This window comes from Capricornis sumatraensis, chromosome 4 (assembly GCF_032405125.1).
Source record: "Capricornis sumatraensis isolate serow.1 chromosome 4, serow.2, whole genome shotgun sequence".
Classification (NCBI taxonomy): Eukaryota; Metazoa; Chordata; class Mammalia; order Artiodactyla; family Bovidae; genus Capricornis; species Capricornis sumatraensis.
Window position 1 is genome coordinate 137,921,222 of NC_091072.1, and position 19,157 is coordinate 137,940,378.

Consider the following 19,157-nt stretch of genomic DNA (forward strand, 5'->3'; position numbering starts at 1 on the left):
CTCAAGAGTCAGATACGACTTAGCGGCGAAACCCCCACTACCTGCTCGTGCTTCAGTGTGGAATGGGTTTCCAAAAACTAGTAACACCAGCTCTAGGTCCTGGAAGATGCTTGAATCTGATAGTCTTTCCATATCACTGGTAATATATTAGGTAAATATATGCAGCAGAGTGGTCATAAAAAAAGTTTTAAAAAATTGAAAACCTCTGTATATTTACAGAGCATGGAATGCATTTAATTTTCAAAACCTGCTCAATAAGATTTATGATGTGATGAACCTCTTCTGGTGAATTCTTTCTCCAAAAAACTGTTTAAGGAATGCAACTGAGGTGTCAACCTCAATATCATCATTAAAAAATACCATATTACAAGGACTTATCATGGGAATAATATACGCAGACAAGGAACAACACCAAATACAAAATCACAGGCCGTTTTAGCTGGAAACACCCATAGAAAACCCATATGTCTTATCCCCTCACTAGTAACTTAATTTATTATTTTATTTTTTGGCCACACTGGACAGCATGTAGGATCTTAGCTTCCCAACCAGGGATTGAACTAGCATCCCCTGTACTGGAAGCTTGGAAGCACAGTCTTAACCACTGGACCACCAGGGAAGTCCCTGGTAGCTTTTTTAAATGGAGGGAGGCAGTTAGAAGAGAAGTGCTCACAGACCAGGTGTAAATTACCTAAATGATAAACACTCAAACCTACATCTTTAGAATTCTTCTTCATCAGCTGGATGCCTCTGCTATGTTGTTACTTCCCTTGGCAACACACTACCTTCATCAGGAGGAGGGGGAGAGAGAAGAAACCACAGTGGACATGGAGAGATTCATCTGGGCCAAGCAAGAGGATGACCAATTTATGGACATCATCTAATTTAATCTCTATTACTAATATAACCCCATGAAGCAGATGTCACTATGCCTGTTTTACAGAAAAGGAACAGAAGGTACAGAGAAGCTAAGTGACTTATCTAAGAGCAAACAGCCACTAACAATAGCACCAGGATTCCAACCAGGGTTTGTCTAACGCAAAGACCTTGCAAAGACCATAAGATTTCCAGTCTCCTGGAGCAATCCCCCACCTTCTTGCTTGCGTGCATGCTAAGGTGCTTCAGTTGTGTCCTACTCTTTACAATGCTATGAATCACTTCCCTGTCCATGGGAATCTCCAGGCAAGCATACTGAGTGGGTTGCTGTGCCTGCCTCCAGAGGATCTGCCCAACTCAGCGATCATACTTCTTGTCTCTTATATCTCCTGCAATGGCAGGTGGGTTCTTTACCACTAGCGCCACCTGGGAAGCACCCCCCTACCCGTCTTACTCCACAGTATATTTGTCCTGGGTACTTTCCAGGTCTGACTGTGACTCCAATGATGGTTGGCTCATCTGGCTGGCTGACTCCACCTCTCTCTGGGTCCAGCGCAGGACAACTACTCTCTTCACCTAAGGCACAGTCTTCCCAGGGAGAGAAGAACTAGCCTCCCAAGAGCACAGAAGTAGATGTCTTTCTGGCTAAACTCAACAGAGTAACCCTGTTCCTTAAGCCTCCTGTTTACAGCCAACTGCAGAACTAGGCTTAATAAACAATAAACACATGGGAAATATGATTTGTATTAATTAATGAATATGCAAATTCAACAATGCTTCAATTATGTGGCACCTAATTCCCAAGTGGTGCCAGTGATAAAGAACCCACCTGCCAATGCAAGAGATGCAAGAGACGCAGGAAGATCCCCTGGAGGAGGAAATGGCAACCCACTACAGTATTCTTACCTGGAGAATCCCATGGACAGAGGATCCTGGAAGGCTACAGTCCATAGGGTTGCAGAGAGTCAGACACAACTGGGCACGCATCCTAAACTATATAGAATCAAGAACTAGAAGCGTGTTAAAAAAAAAAGTTCCTCCAAGTTAGTGCTTTTCCTTAGGCATATATGGGATGGCTGCGGGGGGAATGTGGAATCCAAATGATCTGGAGTGACTTTCAGTGTAGACCATACTCCTCCCTAAATCCAGCCCCCAGTTCTGACAGTACACATAATTGGGGGAATGTCTTGGATTCTGTGAGACAGGGAGGTGAGGCAAATCACCTGATAATGTCTGAGAACCAGCAAGACATTCCACACCCTACCCCGTCAGAACTACTGTCCCAAGCAACAAGTTAGATGGTGTCCATTTCTCTGCCCAGATGGAAAGGAGTGAGGGAAGGACAGTGAAACGAGCTGACAGTAAAAAGCCTAAAAACAAAGGACCAGGCACAACAACAATAGCAAAGATGTTTCAGCAAAAAGATATATGAAGTCTAAAAAAAAGCACAGCAGCCTGGACCATTAGCTATGGAGCCATCAGCTATGGGATCATCAGCTATGGGACCATTAGCTATGGGGCAAGTCATCTCCCAGACTTCAGCACCTGGGAGCATCACTGTGTTCCAGAATAATACACAGGCTGACCTCAGTGATACTTTGGTCCAGTTTCAAACCAGCGCAATAAGCCAAGTAATGGAATAAAATGAGTCATGTGAAATTTTTGTTTTCCCAGTGCATGCAAAGTTTATGCTTCTACTACACTGTAGTGTATTAGGTGTACAGTAGCATTATGTCTAAACAAAACAGTGTACATACCTTAAAGGAAGAAATACTTTACCGCTAAAAAATGCTAACCATCATCTGAGCCTTCAGCAAGTCACAATCCTTGTGTAATAGTAACATCAAAGACTACTGGTCATAGATCACCATCATATAATAATAATAATAATGAAAAAGTTTGAAATAATGTAAGAATTTCCAAAATGTGACCCAGAGACATGAAGCAAACCAATGCTGTTGGGAAAACAGTGCCTACAGACTTGTTCAACTCAAGGTTGCCCCAAACCTTCAGTTTGTAAAAATCTGTGAAGTGCAATAGAGCAAAGCCAAATCAAATGAGGTGCCTGTAATCACTGATACAACTGCCATGAATGACCTAGACAAAAATAAGCTGTATTTAATAGAACAAGTAAATAAAGTCAGAGAAATGAAAATATTTTTCATGGATTTCTAAAATGGCTGGATTCTCTGCTATGGTGAAGACTCACTGATTCCTTTTAGGCTGTGCTGGGTCTTAGTCCCTACACTGGCTTTTCCCTAGTCATGGCAAGCAGAGGCTACTCTCTAGTTATAGTGCGAGGGCTTCTCACTGCGGTGGCTTCTCCTGTTGCGAAGCGTGGGTTCTAGGGCACACAGGCTCAGTAGTTGTAGCCCATGGGCTTAGTTGCTCCATGGCATAGAATCTTCCCGAATCAGGGATCAAACAGATGTCTCCTGCTTTGGCAGGTGGATTCTTTACCACTGAGCCACCAGGGAAGCCCAGATTCACTGACTTTGAACATCTGCTTAAGTGAAACAAATCAGTCAGTTCAGTTCAGTTCAGTCACTCAGTCGTGTCCGACTCTTTGCGACCCCGTGAATCACAGCACACCAGGTCTCCCTGTCCATCACCCACTCCCGGAGTCCACGAAACCCATGTCCATTGAGTCGGTGATGCCATCCAACCATCTCATCCTCTGTCGTCCCCTTCTCCTCCCACCTTCAATCTTTCCCAGTATCAGGGTCTTTTCAAATGAGTCAGCTCTTCATATCAGGTGGCCAAACTCCTGGAGTTTCAGCTTCAACATCAGTCCTTCCAATGAACACCCAGGACTGATCTCCTTTAGGATGGACTGGTTGGATCTCCTTGCAGTCCAAGGGAAACTAATCAACAAAAAGCATCATTTCATGGGGAATAATTTTAGTGGGAAAATGGAATGCAGGTTCCCAAGTCACAGACTCAGGTCCCGCACTCTGGAGGTTTAGTCCTCAGCACAGGTAACGGCCAAAATCAATGTGGACAGGAGGTTCCCAAAAAACAGTGTGCAAAGCCTGAGAAATTGAGTTTGCTGGGACAGAGCCCAAGGACCACAAACACTTCAGTGAAGACAGGGGAGATGGAGGAGCTTGCAACAAGACACAGGAGGCATCAGAAACATGAAGGAAAACCTGAAGACAGTGGGATCATCAAAGCCGTGACAAGAGAGTGTTTCCAGGAAGAAACTGTCCCTTGTGTCAGCTGTTTCTGGGCCACAAAACTAAATGACCAAAGAGTATCCCCAGGGACAGCAAAATAAGAGGCCACTGGTGTCTTGGGAAAAACAGATTCAAGGGAGCAAGTAAACATAACTCTTGTAAGAATTTCAGCCATGAAAGGGAGACTCAGCTGGGGATGAGCAGGAATGGAGACTGTGGGCTTTTTATTTTTTAATCATAAGAACTTTTGGATGTCTGCTAGGATGCTGATGGGAGGAGAAAGCTCTGAGAAGCAGCTGGGGAAGTGGACACAGGAGGAAGAAGAGGAGAAGGAAAAGGGGAGCAGATTGGATGCAAGGACCTTGAGGAAGTTCCTGCCTAACAGATGTATTTTCTCTGAGTAGTAGTAAGAAGGTGATTTGCCAAGACAAGGAGCCTCAAGGTGGTGGAGGGCTTCTCAGGTGGCACTAGAGATAAAGAACCTGCCTGCCAAGGCAGAAGATGTAAGAGACATGGGTTTGATCGCTGAGCTGGGAAGATCCCCTGGAGAAGGAAATGGCAACCCACTCCAGTAAGAATCCCATGGACAGATGAAGCCTGTTGGACTACAGTCCACAGAGTCGAACAGAGTTGGACACGACTAAAGTGACTTAGCATGCATGCAAGGTGGGTGGAAAAGTTAAAAGTCTGAGGAAGTAGATTTTATTTAATTTTCTGACATGGGCCATTTTTTTAAAGTCTTTATTGAATTAGTTGCAGTATTTATGTTTTGGTTTTTTGGCCACGATGCATTTGGGATCTTTACTCCCTGGCCAGGGATTGAACCCACACCCCCTGCACTGAAAGGCAAAGTCTTAACTACTGCACCACTGGGGAAGTCCTGAGGAGGTAGATTTTAAACGACCACCAAGATGAATCCAAGCAGAGGAATAACAAGTCCTTCTCATATCTCCCCTCTGAGTTCATATCCCCCTGTGACCATGAGAAATGGTGAAGAATGGCCAGGTTTTAAAAACAGGATTCTTTCTCTTGGTTTTTAACCAGTGTCCTCCACACCTTAGTGCAAAGAGAAGAGGGACCTAGACTGGAATGTCTAACACCCTCATAGATGCCTCCATCAGCAAATTCCAAGAAATCGATGATAGGCTCATATTTTAGAAAACAGCTAATATTAAAACATGACACAGAAAAACACAATATGTAATCAAATTTGGAACTGAAATTAAGACAAAATATTGCAGTGAAAAAGGGCCAAGATGTTTGCAGGCTTCTAGTTAGAATCAAATTTCTAGTATTCAATGGTCTTTTTCAATTTGTTTGGGGTCAAGAGGTTATTAACACTACAGAAAAAGTTAATAGAAAAGTACGGTCTGGGACAAAGATATGTTATTATATTTTACATGAATGTCTGTTATTGGGAAATTATCAGTTCTTAAAAACAACCATTCCTGCTTCATTAAAGGAAAGCCAATTACATCAAATCTCATCTCCTATTGTATTTGATTTTCCAATTAGTAGTATTCTAAAGACAGGAGCACAAGTTATAATACAGTCTATACGTCTATGTCTATAATTACTTAATAAAAGATAAAGAGCATACAGTTTTTTAATCCAACTAAATGACACAGTTTATTTCTAAATTTGCGCTAGTAGTTTTGTAGGAGATGTAAGAGACGTGGGTTCAGTCCTTGGGTCAGGAAGATCCCCTAGAGGAGAAAATGGCAACCCACTCTAGGAATCCCATGGAGAGAGGAACCTGGAGGGCTACAGTCTACAGGGCTGCAAAGAGTCAGAGATGACTAACGCAACTTAGCACATAAAGCTTACTCATTTTTTTTCCTACTCTAGCTTTAAATCTGAACTGAAATCTGTTACAAGCAGCAGACAAGTAGAATTAACATATAGGGACAAAGGACATCTACTTAAAATAAGCCATTTAAGGATGGTTGTAAATGCCCAAGGCACACATGATCGCTGCACTAGGGAAAAGCCCACAAAAAAGCAACAGTTACCCAGCAGAGACAAAACAGACAAACATATAAAGAACAAAGAATCTGAAAAAAAAGTACTGACACCTGGTAAGGATTTAAAAATGTTGGTGGGTACCGATGGGAGTATCAGATAATGGGAACAACCTGACCTTTTTTCCTAGACACTTCAGAAGTGCTATGGGCTTCTGCCTACAATGCAGGAGAATTGGGAAGATCCCTGGGTTGGGAAGATCCCCTGGAGAAGGGAAAGGCTACCCACTCCAGTATTCTGGCCTAGAGAATTCCATGACTGTATAGTCCATGGGGTCACAGAGTCAGACACAACTGAGTGACTTTCACTTTCACTCAGGACTGCTGTACCAGTGGCTGGATTCTCCTGGAATACAGTGATGCTCCCCAGAGGCTACAGAAATCTCTGAGACAACCCGCCCCATAGCTCATGGTCCAGATCGCTGTGCCTTTTGACTTCATAAATATTTTTATTTAAATGTTGCTATTGTTGCTTTGCCTCAACTTTTTTAAAATTTATTTATTTATTCTGGCTCGGTCTTCACTGCAACACGGGGACTTCTCTGGTTGCAATGCACTGGATTCTGTAGTTGTGGCGTGAGGACTCTAGAGTGCATGGCCTTAGTAGCTGCGGTGCAATTGCTTAGTTACGGCCTGTGGGATCTAGTTCCCTGACCAGGGATCAAACTCGGGCCACCTGCATTGGGAATGCAGAGTCTTAGCCACTGGGCCACCAGGGAAGTCCCCTTTTGCTGTCAAGTTTTTTAAGATCACATCCTATTTAGCTCATGTGGCACAGTCTCTTTCTGAACCAGTATTTCCCTCACTCCTTTCCACCGAGGCACAGAAATGTGCACCATCCAACGTATAAAGAATGAATGGAAACATAGTGAATATTCCAAGCCAACATTTTCCAGCTTCACTTGCAGCCAAGCCTGACCACAGAACTCGATTCAGGGCCATGAGGTGTAAGCAAAGATGGTATGTGAGATCTAGAGACAGGACAAGCCCCTATTTCCTGTCTTCTGGGAGACAAGTGTAAGGGCCAGAGCTTCAAAAGCCACTGTAAACAATGGAGTGGTCTTGAAGCTGAGATCAGATGCTATGATCTTGGGAAGCCGAAGGTAAAAGAAGCTCAGGCCTCTGAGAACTCTGAGGGACTGCCACAATACTCCTGAAATACCTATGCCTAGACTTTACGTGAGGGGGCTTCCAAGTGGCTCAGTGGTAAAGAATCTGCCTGGCAACGCAGGAGATGCAGCAGACATGGGTTCAATCCTGGGGTCAGGAAGATCCCCTGAAGAGGGCATGGCAACCCACTCCAGTATTCTTGCCTGGAGAATCCCATGGACAGAGGAGCCTGGTGGGCTACAGTCCACAAGGTCACAAAAGAGGCAGACAGGACTAAATGACTATGCATGAACACAGACATTACATGACAGAGTAAATCCTTGAGCATTTAAACCACTGACTGAATCTTTGTTGCTGCCTAACCAAAAGCATTTTTTAGTGAATAAACAATGGAATTAGAATTTACAGAAGATGAGCTAGATGGATTGATGGATAGAGTCTAGAGATACCTATGAGATATTGGCAAGTCCAATTGTTAGGTTAAGGGAAAATACATTAAGCATGACCCTATTTTTAATTCTAACTTTTTCACTTTAAAAAAAAATATTTATTTTAAACTTTACAAAACAGTATGTGTTGCATATGTGTATATGAAGGGGAAATGGCTTGGAAAGTTGTGTGATGCAGTGTTATTTAGGGTTATTTGTAGGGAAGGAGATTAAGTAGAACACCTACTTCCTTTATTACTGGTTAATTAACAGTGAGAATTAATTTTAATTAATTAATTACAAATTACCCTTTGTAATTAGAATAAAGTACGCCATTTATTTGATAGCTACATAGCTAAAGAGACAATACATTATTCTGGTTTTATCCTATGATTTCATTAAAAATTTTCAATTAAGCTACATATTACAATGATTTTTTTAAAAAATACAAAATTGTACTTATTTTAGCTATCAACAATCTCTGTGGAGTAGGAAATGGCAACCCCCACTCCAGTATTCTTGTCTGGAAAAACCTGTTGGGCTACAGTCCATGGGGTCAGAAAAGTCGACATGATTAAGCACATCCTACCTCCTTTGATTAAGTAATGTATCAATATTATTAGCTCAGCTTCAGCAATTTTTACATATACACTGCAATAATATAAGATGTTAATGATATGGGAAACTGTATGCAGTGGGGTGTGCACAGTAGGTATATGGGAATTGCATACTTTCTGCTCAATTTTCCTGTAACTTAAAACCGCTCTAAAAAATAGTCTATTAACTTAAAAAAAATCTCTAAGTATGTAAAATATATTTAATGTAGAAGCAAAATCAATCTCTTAAAAAAAGAAACAGCTTGTTACTGGACTGGGCAACGTCTTATTGTAATTGACTTGATAGTAAATCACAAATCTTGAAGGTGAATACATAACAAAATCCAAAGAAGCTATGTTCAAGAACAGGAGTAAACATAGACTTCGTCAACTAATCAATAACCCCACATCCTCAAAATCCACAAAGATTAATATAAAAAAGGGAAGCTTCCTCCAACATATTAAAATAAACTCTGCATAAAATACTTGCCTGAGGTGATTTTTGTACTGAGTAACAAAACAGCAGAGAAGAGAGCAAAAGTTACTAATTCACTGCTTGGAAATAACTGATTCCTTAAAAGGGATCTAAAAAGTTCATGCAGGTGGGCATCTGCCCAGAGTTATAAGCAACAAGGATGAGCAGTCTTAGTCGTGTTTTCTCTTCCATTCACCCTCTGATCTAGTGACTCGTAGTCTAGAACAGTGACTTCCAAACCACGCTGCCTCTTTTCAGGTCCTTGCCATCTGGATGACCGGGGAATGACTTGAGTCCCTTGGGTAAGCACGTGTCCTTACCTTTCCACTGGCCTGTTAGCACCAAGGTCCTGTTAATCACCACATCAATTTCCGTAGCTCCATCTTCCACGGCCAATCTGATCTCTTCTAATCGTGTTTTCAAATGAGTCTGTCCAGCTGGAAAGCCAGTGGCCACTAGCAGAGAATGAAGGAAGGAAGAGAGGGAGGGAGACAAATTTCAGTTGGTCGGTATCTCAACAAAGAATTTCAGACCAAAAAAAATCAGTGTTCAGACCAAAGTATAATGACACTTTAGAACTTCATGCATACCTTGCAAAGTGAACTGTGAAGAAACTGAATGTGATCCTATATAGCACTGACGTTAGGATAAATACTAGTAGTGTATCTTTTGAAAGATCTGAAATTAAGCTGCTGGCAGAGATGTTAATGGGGGAGCTTTAGGAAAATAGTGATTAAGAAGATATGTCATCATCACAGTGATACTCATAAAGCAGTAGCAGTAGCCCTGTGGATGGACACTAGTTAATCCTGGATCCTAGTCTTGACCAAGTTGGCTATCACTGTTATGACTTACTCATTCATATTTATAGCTGTTTTAACCAAATGGAAATACACGTTCCATCCACTGCCCATCTTCAAATGAACAGTCAAGCAGATGAGAATAAAGGAGAAATACTGCATGATGGAAAAGCACCTAATTAGTCCACAAAACTAGAGCAGCAACCGGAGCAGCGGTGAGTCAGGAAGAATTAGCCCAAGTATGAAAGTGAAAGTGAAAGTCACTCTATTGCGTCCAACTCTTTGTGACACCATGGACTGTGTAGTCCATGGAATTCTCCAGGCCAGAATACTGGAGTGGGTAGCCTTTCCCTTTCCCAGGGGATCTTCCCAACCCAGGGACTGAACACAGGTCTCCCATATTGAACAGAAGGAAAATAGAAACACAATGACACTTTTGGAGAAAGTATCAACATTTTTAACATGCTTACCACCGATTTCATTCTTGTGTCTAAAGGTAACCTTTCATGTTTCCTTAACGTTATTAAATTCCTTGGGTCTGCTACCTTAGAGGAAATTATGTTTCCCTGTTGTGTAAAGGAAAAGCTGAACTGATTGAGTCTAATGAAAAATATTAAAAAGCAGAGGTATTACCTTACTGACAAAGGTCCATCTAGTCAAAGCTATGGTTTTTCCAGTACTCATATATGGATGTGAGAGTTGGATTATAAAGAAAGCTGAGCACTGAAGAATTGATGCTTTTGAACTGTGGTGTCGGAGAAGACTTTTGAGAGTCCCTTGGACTGCAAGGAGATCCAACCAGTCCATTCTGAAGGAGATCAGTCCTGAATACTCAGTGGAAGGGCTGATGCTGAAGCTGAAACTCCAATACTCTGGCCACCTGATGTGAAGAGCTAACTCATTGGAAAAGACCCTGATGCTGGGAAAGACTGAAGGTAGGAGAAGGGAACAACAGAAGATGAGATGGTTGGATGGCATCACCAACTCGATGGACGTGAGTTTGAGCAAGCACCGTGAGTTGGTGATGACAGGGAAGCCTGGTGTGCTGCAGTCCATGGGGTCGCAAAGAGTCAGACACAACTGAGCAACTGAACTGAACTGAATGAAAAATGAAGGCTGATAAAGGTGAAGCTGCCAAATACTTCAGGAATCTTCACGAATAGCTATATTAATATATAAATACTGTATACTTTGTTTCTCTTGATGCATCCCTAACAAAATAAATTAATGATCTTCTCAGCTTCCTTCTTTAAACCACTAGGATATCCCTCTAACATCTTTTAAAAGGAGAATCTAATTTAATATCTATCTGTCCATTTGTAAACACACACACACACACAGGGAAGCATTCAGGAGGACTTTTCCCTCCCTCATGCCTTGTTCTCCTACTGCGTCTTTAAGTCAATAACTCTTGAACATACCCTCTTTTATTGTTCAGGTTTGGGGGTGGCTCTTGTCATCTCAGACCACAGGGACTATGATCAGTCTAACTCCATTTCAATCCCCTTTAATTTATCCACTACCATCTCCTAACTTATTATATTATGAAGTAGATCATGGCATTCTCTACTTAACATCTCTTGGTATCTTCCCCATCAGCAAAATAAAAGCCAAATACCACAGCCTGGTAAGGTTTCCCCATGGGGTCTGGCCCCCATCCTCCTCTCCAGCTTCAACTCCCCAGCTCTCCCTGTGTCCTACCTTAGGAAGCAACACCTGCAAACTCATTTCAGCTCCCTGAATGCACTTCTGCACCTTTACACATGCCAGCTCCTCTGCTGGAAATGCCACTCCTTAGCCTGCATGGCTGCTAAGTCGCTTCAGTCGTGTCTGACTCTTTGTGACCCTATGAACTATACCCGGCCAGGCTTCTCTGTTCATTGGATTCTCCTGGCAAGAATACTGGAGCGGGTTGCCATGCCCTCCTCCAGGGGATCTTCCTGACCCAGGGATTGAACCAGCTTCTCTTGCATCTCCTGCATTTGCAGGCGGGTTCTTTACTGCTAGTGCCACCTGGGAAACACACTCCCTAGCTTATCCACTCTCTCAACTCCTCCTTGTCACCAACCTCTGCAGAATAAATCACTCTGCACTCAGAGTTACAACTTTATCTTCTGCATAGTTTTATTATTATATTTGACAAAAAAATAATATGTCCTACATTATGTTTTTTTTTTTTTTTTTAACTTGACGATTCCTCCTTAACAACTGAATTTCCTTTAAGGTCGAACCTGCATCTCCTGCACTGGCAGGCTCTTACCACTGAGTCACTGGGAAAGCCCACGGCTCTGTAGTCTTAGGAATTAATATCATGTCTGTCCGTCTAGTCAAGGCTATGGTTTTTCCAGTGGTCATGTATGGATGTGAGAGTTGGACTATGAAGAAAGTTGAGTGCCGAAGAATTGATGCTTTTGAACTGTGGTATTGGAGAAGTCTCCTGAGAGTCCCTTGGACTGCAAGGAGATCCAACCAGTCCATTCTGAAGGAGATCAGCCCTGGGATTTCTTTGGAGGGAATGATGCTGAAGCTGAAGCTCCAGTACTTTGGCCACCTCATGCAGAGAGCTGACTCACTGGAAAAGACTCTGATGCTGGGAGGGATTGGGGGCAGGAGGAGAAGGGGACGACAGAGGATGAGATGGCTGGATGGCATCACGGACTCGATGGACGTTAGTCTGAGTGAACTCCGGGAGATGGTGATGGACAGGGAGGCCTGGCGTGCTGCGATTCATGGGGTCACAAAGAGTCGGACACAACTGAGCGACTGACTGCTACTCAACAGGCAATGGACAGATATGAAAAGAATGAATAAATACAATCATCAATTAAATAGACAAGACTGGTTAAAATTATAATATAAAACTATATGGGATTTCCCAAGTGGCTCAGTAGGTAAAGAATCTGCCTGCCAATGGAGAAGACACAGGAGAGTCAGGTTAGATCCCTGGGTCGGGAAGATCCCCTGGAGAAGGAAAAGGCAACCCACTCCAGTATTTTTGCCTAGAAAAGCCAATGGACAGAGTGCCTGGTGGGTTACAGTCCCTGGGGTTGCAGAGAGTTGGAAATGACTGAGCACAGTACAGCAGCATAAAATCATATAGATAGGGACTTCCCTGGTGGCCCAGTGGTTAAGAATCCGCCTGGCAATGCAGAGGACATGAGTTTGTCCCTGGTGTAGGAACCAAGATCCCACATGCCTCAGGCAACTGAACCCATGCACCACAATTACTGAGCCCACACGCCACAACTACTGAAACCCACACGCCTAGAGCCCGTGCTCTGCAACAAGAGAAACCGCTGCAGTGGGAAGCCTGCACACCACAACTAAAGAGGAGCTCCCGCTCACGGCCAACTAGAGAAAGGTAAAGTACAGTCAAGAAAAATAAAATAAAATAACTATATAGGCAATACCTCAAGGTGTCCAAGTTGAAGGGAAACATACTGAAAAAACGACAACAGAAACCACAGACTTTACCTGATGCCACTGGGATGTCACAGCCTGCAGCCTTTAGAGCTTTCACTGCATCACACACGCGGGCAGGATAAACACACACGGCAGCTGCAGTGATGCCTATGGAGAAAGGAGGCATAACGGCCTACTTCATGTGAAGTTCAAGTCACACAATATGCTTTTAATTATTATTTTTACTTCAACATTGGCAGAAATCAAAACCAGAGAAAAAAATAATCCTCCTACGACATTGCAACAAATTAAAAGGCTTTTACTTTCCACATTCCCTTCTAGTTCTTGACAACATGGATCATTTTCTCATCCTTAGAGAATAAAAATTTTTAATACATTGTTCCTGGAGGTTACTATAGTACCATTTGTTGAAAAAATATCCTAAAAGGTAAACTTAGTGGCTTTGAATCAATGAAAGTGTTTTATTTCATGTAGATAACAAAATCTAAGTTTTTACAGGGTTCACACAGGACAGTAGATGAAGAAAAATAGAAGTGAACCTTGCAAGATAGTACAGGCAGACCTTGGAGATAGTGCAGGTTCAGTTCCAGAGCACCGAAATAAAGTATTGCAATAAAATGAGTGACAGGAATTTTTTGGTTTCCTGGTGCATATAAAAGTTATGGTTACCCTAAAGTGTGCAAAAGCATTATCTTTAAAAAGTACGTACCTTAATTTAAAATTAAGGTACGTACTTTTTAAAAACATCATGCCAAATAATTACAATGGTAATGTCAAAGATCACTGATCCCAGATGACCATAAAGAGTATTACAATAATGAAAAGGTGTGCATTACTGAGACAATTATCAAAATGTGACAGAGACAAGAAGTCAGTGAATGCTGTTGGAAAAACAATGCCAACAGACTTGCTCAATGCAGGGTTGCTACAAACCTTCAATATGTAAAACACAGTGTCTGCCAAGTGCAATGAAACAAGGTATGCCTGCACTGCAAAATGACATGTCACTAATCCTATTCTCTCTTTTGCGGAAAATAATAAAATCTGGATCTGGAGCCCTCAGTTTGAGGAATAAGCTCTTAAATTAAAAAATCAAAGAGACACTATAAAACAGTAGCATAAGACTCATATAAAGCTGCTGCTTTTAAGTGTTATAAATGATAGGTGTTTTATCATTAGTGTTAAAGAAACATACTAAATACTTTCTAAATGCTATGCAGCTGTTTAGATCTATAAGTTATCTATTAACACAAACTATTTGTGAAAAAATGCCTGCATTGGGTCAATGCAGCATTAGTTGCTTTCATTAGAGACAGGCACCTAGGATCCATGAAAGATCCCTTCATGGTTTAGATCTGGCTCCTAAAGCTAGCCCATTGAAGAACGAGGCACACTGTCCTCTCACCCTCCAGGTCTCAGTTTTCACATTTAGAAACAAGGGCATTCACTCTCAAAGTCTCCTCCATTTCTAAAATGTTGAGGTTCTAAACTTATGGCAACTTAAGAAAGTCTTTTCTTTCATGTACATGAAGAGATTGAATATAACTTTTTTTTTTCAAAAGATCTAACCCAATATACAAGCTGGCAATATTTCCCATTTGTATTTTATTCTCAAAAGTATTTCATTTACTCACAGAAAATACTTTATGTATGAGATGTGATTATTAAGTAATGAGACTGGCTTTTTCACACGTGGCTAGGGAATCAGAATCATAGTATTTGAGTCACTAGACAGAAAATTTCCAAAACTGAAGAACTGGAACAAAAAATAAAGAAACTCAATACTTGCAACTTTTAATCCATGATGGGAAAGAATTGACCTAAAAATGAGACTCAGATTCTCTCTCTGCTGTTTTTCAGAGAAGAATCTCAATTATTATTACTCTGTATACACAATTCTATCACACTTTTTACTGTTACTATCATTTCAGCATCCAAATCTTAAGTCTTCTTAGATTCAGTGATTGCTACTGTAAGAAAGGTAAACACCAAACAGATGGTACACATTACCTTTATCGTGCATATTTAAAGCTTTTAAGAGGTCTTCCCGGATTGGATACTTGGCTTTATAACACAGCCTTTGAACGTTGGAAGCTGTGTCATCACCTGAAAGTGTAGTAAGATCTATACAGGTAACAGCCTTCAGGAGCCATGCAGCCTGGTTTGAAGAAAAGTAAAAACAAGGTTTAAAAAAAATTAATCTCCAATCCAAAACCATTAGGTACATAAGGGTGCTAAAATCTCATGTCTAGGGACTTCCCTGGTAGTCTGATGGTTAAAACTTCACTTTCTAAGGGAAGAAGGGGTTCTAGTTCAAGCCCTGGTAGGGGAGCTGAGATCCCATATGCCTTTGGGTCAAAAAACCAAAGCATTTTTTTTTTTTTTTTTTTTTTTATCTTTCGTACTCTTTTTTTTTTTTTTTTTTTTTAAATTTTAAAATCTTTAATTCTTACATGTGTTCCCAAACATTTAAAAAAAAAAAAGCAACACTGTAACAAGGTAAAAAAAAGACCAAAAGGGAAAAAAAAAAAGTCCACATCAAAAAAATCTTTAAAAACAAACTGCTTTAAATAAAATAAAATCTCCTGTCTATGCTATTCTGAGGCATACATTCTGATGTGTTCAAGCTTAACCAAAAAGATGAACGTTACATAGAGTAAAATTAAAGGGGAAAAAATTGCTTATAAACTTTTTTTCTTCCACAGATACCCCAAATGGAAATTTCTAAAAGAACAAGTCTCCCCACATGTGACTTTTGCATCTCAAGACTCAGAGGTGGGTTGCCATTTCCTTCTCTACAGGATGTTCCTGACTCAGGGATGGAACCCACGTCTCTGTATGCCCTGCATTGGTAAGTAGGTTCTTTACCATTGAGCAACCTAGGAAGGTTCTACCCTGATAAGGGAGAACTCGGGAACAAAAGTTTCCATCTTGTATTAGACCTCCAGCCCTGGGACCTGGAATGAGACACAATAAAGGGTCTCTACTTTCTTTTTTTTTTTTTTTTCCAGTGTAATCCAATTTCAATTTTAAAACAATATTCACATTTCACAACTCATTCAAATAAATTCCTTTTATCTTTTCAATCAGATTATTTCTAAGGATGAGCAAAATGCAACCCGTCACACTAAAGGATTCAATCACGATATTTTGCCTCACTTGTGGAATGAACTCTGAATTCCTTTCCGTCCTGAGATGCATAGCATGTCTTTGGTTAGTACATACTGAAGAATATCCTGACCACCAGTACTCTATAAAACACCATTTTTCAAATTTTGAAAGATAATTTGGGAAAACTAATCGTACAGTAGACATGATGATCAAAGAATATCAACTCTCATAACCTCAGGGCCTCCAGCAATGGACCCACCGGGTTTAGGTGCCATGGTTTTAAAATTAAAATAGAAGACAACCAAAGGTGTGTCTAAGAAACTGAATAAGTATATTGAGAAACTATGCCATTTAATTCACTCATGAAAACAAAAATGCCTCATATTCATTTGCAGCTTTGCCACTCAAGAATGATAAGATTTTAACCTGTTTGGATAAGCATGTTATCTTTCTCCAACCCATCTTCATCATATATGAATTATTAAAATAAGTCATGGACAGCTGCAATCTTTTAAGTTGAGATGCCGCTTGAGTGAAATTCAGTCTTGTGGCCTCGAGGGAAGAGATCAGGCCTGTAAAGCAAGAGAAATAGTTTTTTAAGAAAAGCCCTTACCTGCCACTCCTTTTTCACGGGTCTACGAGCCTGGATTTGTTCTGCACGTCTTAGCACTGCTGGTTTATTCACTTGTATTTTGGAGATCCAGCTAAGGTCTAGAAGCAAAAAGAACAACAATTTAAAACTTGAAGATTTTATTAAATACATTCACTTGTTTTTTACACAGTCCTCAAAAGGAAAGACTTATCAGTATCAAAACATTTATTTACTTTTTTTTTTTAATTTTATTTATTTATTTATTATTTTGGCTGCATCTCATAGCATGTGGGATCTTGGATCCCCGACCAGGGATCGAACCCACATCCCCTGCATTGGAAGCATAGTCTTAATCATTGGCCCACCAGGGAAGCCCAAAACTTTTTTTAAAAAGTTATATTTCTTTTCCACTCAACTATAAATAACTTTCTTGAAGGAAGCCTGGCTATGAGAAGTCCTACTCTGTGCAAAATCAAATACATTTGGAACTAGGAGAACCTGTACTGATTCATTACACAGTTACGCCTAATGGTGGAGGAAAACATAAGAGAATAACATTGTGTTATTCATGTCACAGGCTTCATTTCTGCTGGCAGAGAGTTATCTGGGAGTGCCCAATCCAGGAGAATGAAGGGTTAATAAACATATAAATGAATTAACACTGGGGCTTAAAGGAATCCTTGATCAATATCCCCTTACTGATAAGATTAATATCTATTAGATGCTGATAGGATACCCCCATTCTTTCCTCAAAGGAGAATTTCTCAAAGTGTATTAGAAATTAGAGCATTAAAATTTTAAAAAGTCAGAAGAGGGAAAAGAAAAAACAAGCTGCTCAAAATTCTGGGAGAGAGACTTCCTGATGGTCCAGTAGTTAAGACTCCATGCTCTGCGTGCAGAGGGCTAGGAGTTCGATCCCTGGTCAGGGAACTAGATCCTGAAGCCGCAACTAAAACCCGGCACAGCCAAAAACAAAAACAACAACAAAATTCTGTGAGACATGTCTGTTGCTTGTTTTGAAATGCTCTCTCCTATCTGTAGGGCTTCCCTGGAGGTTCAGGGGTAAAAAATCTGCCTGCCAACGCAGGAGACAGGAAATGAGCACTCGATCCCTGGGTCGGAAAGATCTCCTACAGGAGGAAATGGCAACCCACTCTAGTATCCTGGCCTGAGAAATCCCATGGACAGAGGAGCCTGAAGGGCTACAGCCCATGGGGTTACAAACAGTCAGACTCGACTGAGCAACTGAGCACACACACAGCTTGACAAATAAGATCTGCATATACTTAAGGTGTATGTTTTGATAAACATATACACTGTGAAAGAATCACCACAGTCAAGCTAATGAACATTACCTATTACTTCACACATTTACCATATTCTTTTTCCTTTTCATGTATGCTGAGAGTTAAGATCTACTCTCATAGCACGTTTCAAGTATACAACACAGTACTGTTAACCATAGTCACTCTGCTGGACAAAAGATAAAAGATCTTCAGGAATTCCCCATCTTGCGTAACAAAACTTTGTATCCATTTGCTTCTCATTAAAGGACTTTTGGATCTCTACAAGAGAAGTTGGGACTGAAACATGAATAAAATACCTGAGGACACTCCCCTTAATTAAAAACTAATTTTTACTACAATTTCCCACCAAAGATCAGAACCCACGAGGCTGGCTCTCCCACATCTCAGACACCACTTCCTAGAGGACCTTGCAAGCCATCTCTGGGAGAATGTAATAGGATCACTTCTCTCACAATATCAGCCTCCACTGCTAAAAATATCTTTAGTGGTCATAAAATCAGCCAGCCCCACAGTTAATCCAGCCACGGAATTTGCCTCTGTGACCTCCCATGATAATGAATTATATAAGTGACTATCCCATTTTATTAGCATTTAATTTGCTACTCTTTAATTTCATCAGATAACCCTTGTTCTCCTATTATGGGGCTGGGGAAAAGAAAGGACTGATTGGCCTTTGTTATGTCCTTCATAATTTTTAATATTTTGTTCGAGTACCCTTTAGCATCTCCTTTCTCGGAGAAGTGATTCTAAGGCACACAATCTCATCAGGACCATAGAAGTTTCTCTTAGGGGGCCAGGAGGAGTTTCAAGCACATGTCTCTTTGGGGAGAATAGGCGTTAAGCCATAATTGGAAGGTGATAACTCTTTTCAGAAAACTCTTCCATGGAGAAAATCCCAGTGCTCCTCTTAGTATGCCATTTCAGGGGCTTTCAGGCCCTTCTTTCAATTATAAATTTGTTCTTAAACACTCTTTTCAATTTTTAAAAAATCATTATTGTCTTTCTTACTTAAGTCTCTGTGGAGACAGACATCATTTTCCTTGAAAATCGACACTTCACCTTTCCACCACTTCCTCTTATGTTCACGACTGTTCCTGTACTTCTTCCCAATATTCCTAAAAAGTGTGATACCAAATGATAACTCCACAAAAGGAGGTTTATATTGTATTTTGATTTTATCTTTGCTCCTAATGGAGAAAAATACATGGTGATATTTCATTAGATTTTCTCAAATTTGGAAAA

At 40.8% G+C, this 19,157-nt stretch overlaps 1 protein-coding gene across 1 annotated transcript in view; it reads right to left on the minus strand.

Annotated features, from left to right (window-relative positions):
• The window catches only part of DERA (deoxyribose-phosphate aldolase), a 117,641-nt gene that overhangs the window by 60,796 nt on the left and 37,688 nt on the right, over positions 1-19,157 (minus strand). The window contains exons 2-5 of the mRNA XM_068971213.1: positions 16,630-16,727; positions 14,916-15,063; positions 12,957-13,052; positions 9,003-9,137 (exon numbers count right to left, since the gene is read on the minus strand). Coding sequence (XP_068827314.1) covers positions 9,003-9,137; positions 12,957-13,052; positions 14,916-15,063; positions 16,630-16,727 — 477 coding nt within the window. The remainder of the gene's footprint in view (positions 1-9,002; positions 9,138-12,956; positions 13,053-14,915; positions 15,064-16,629; positions 16,728-19,157) is intronic.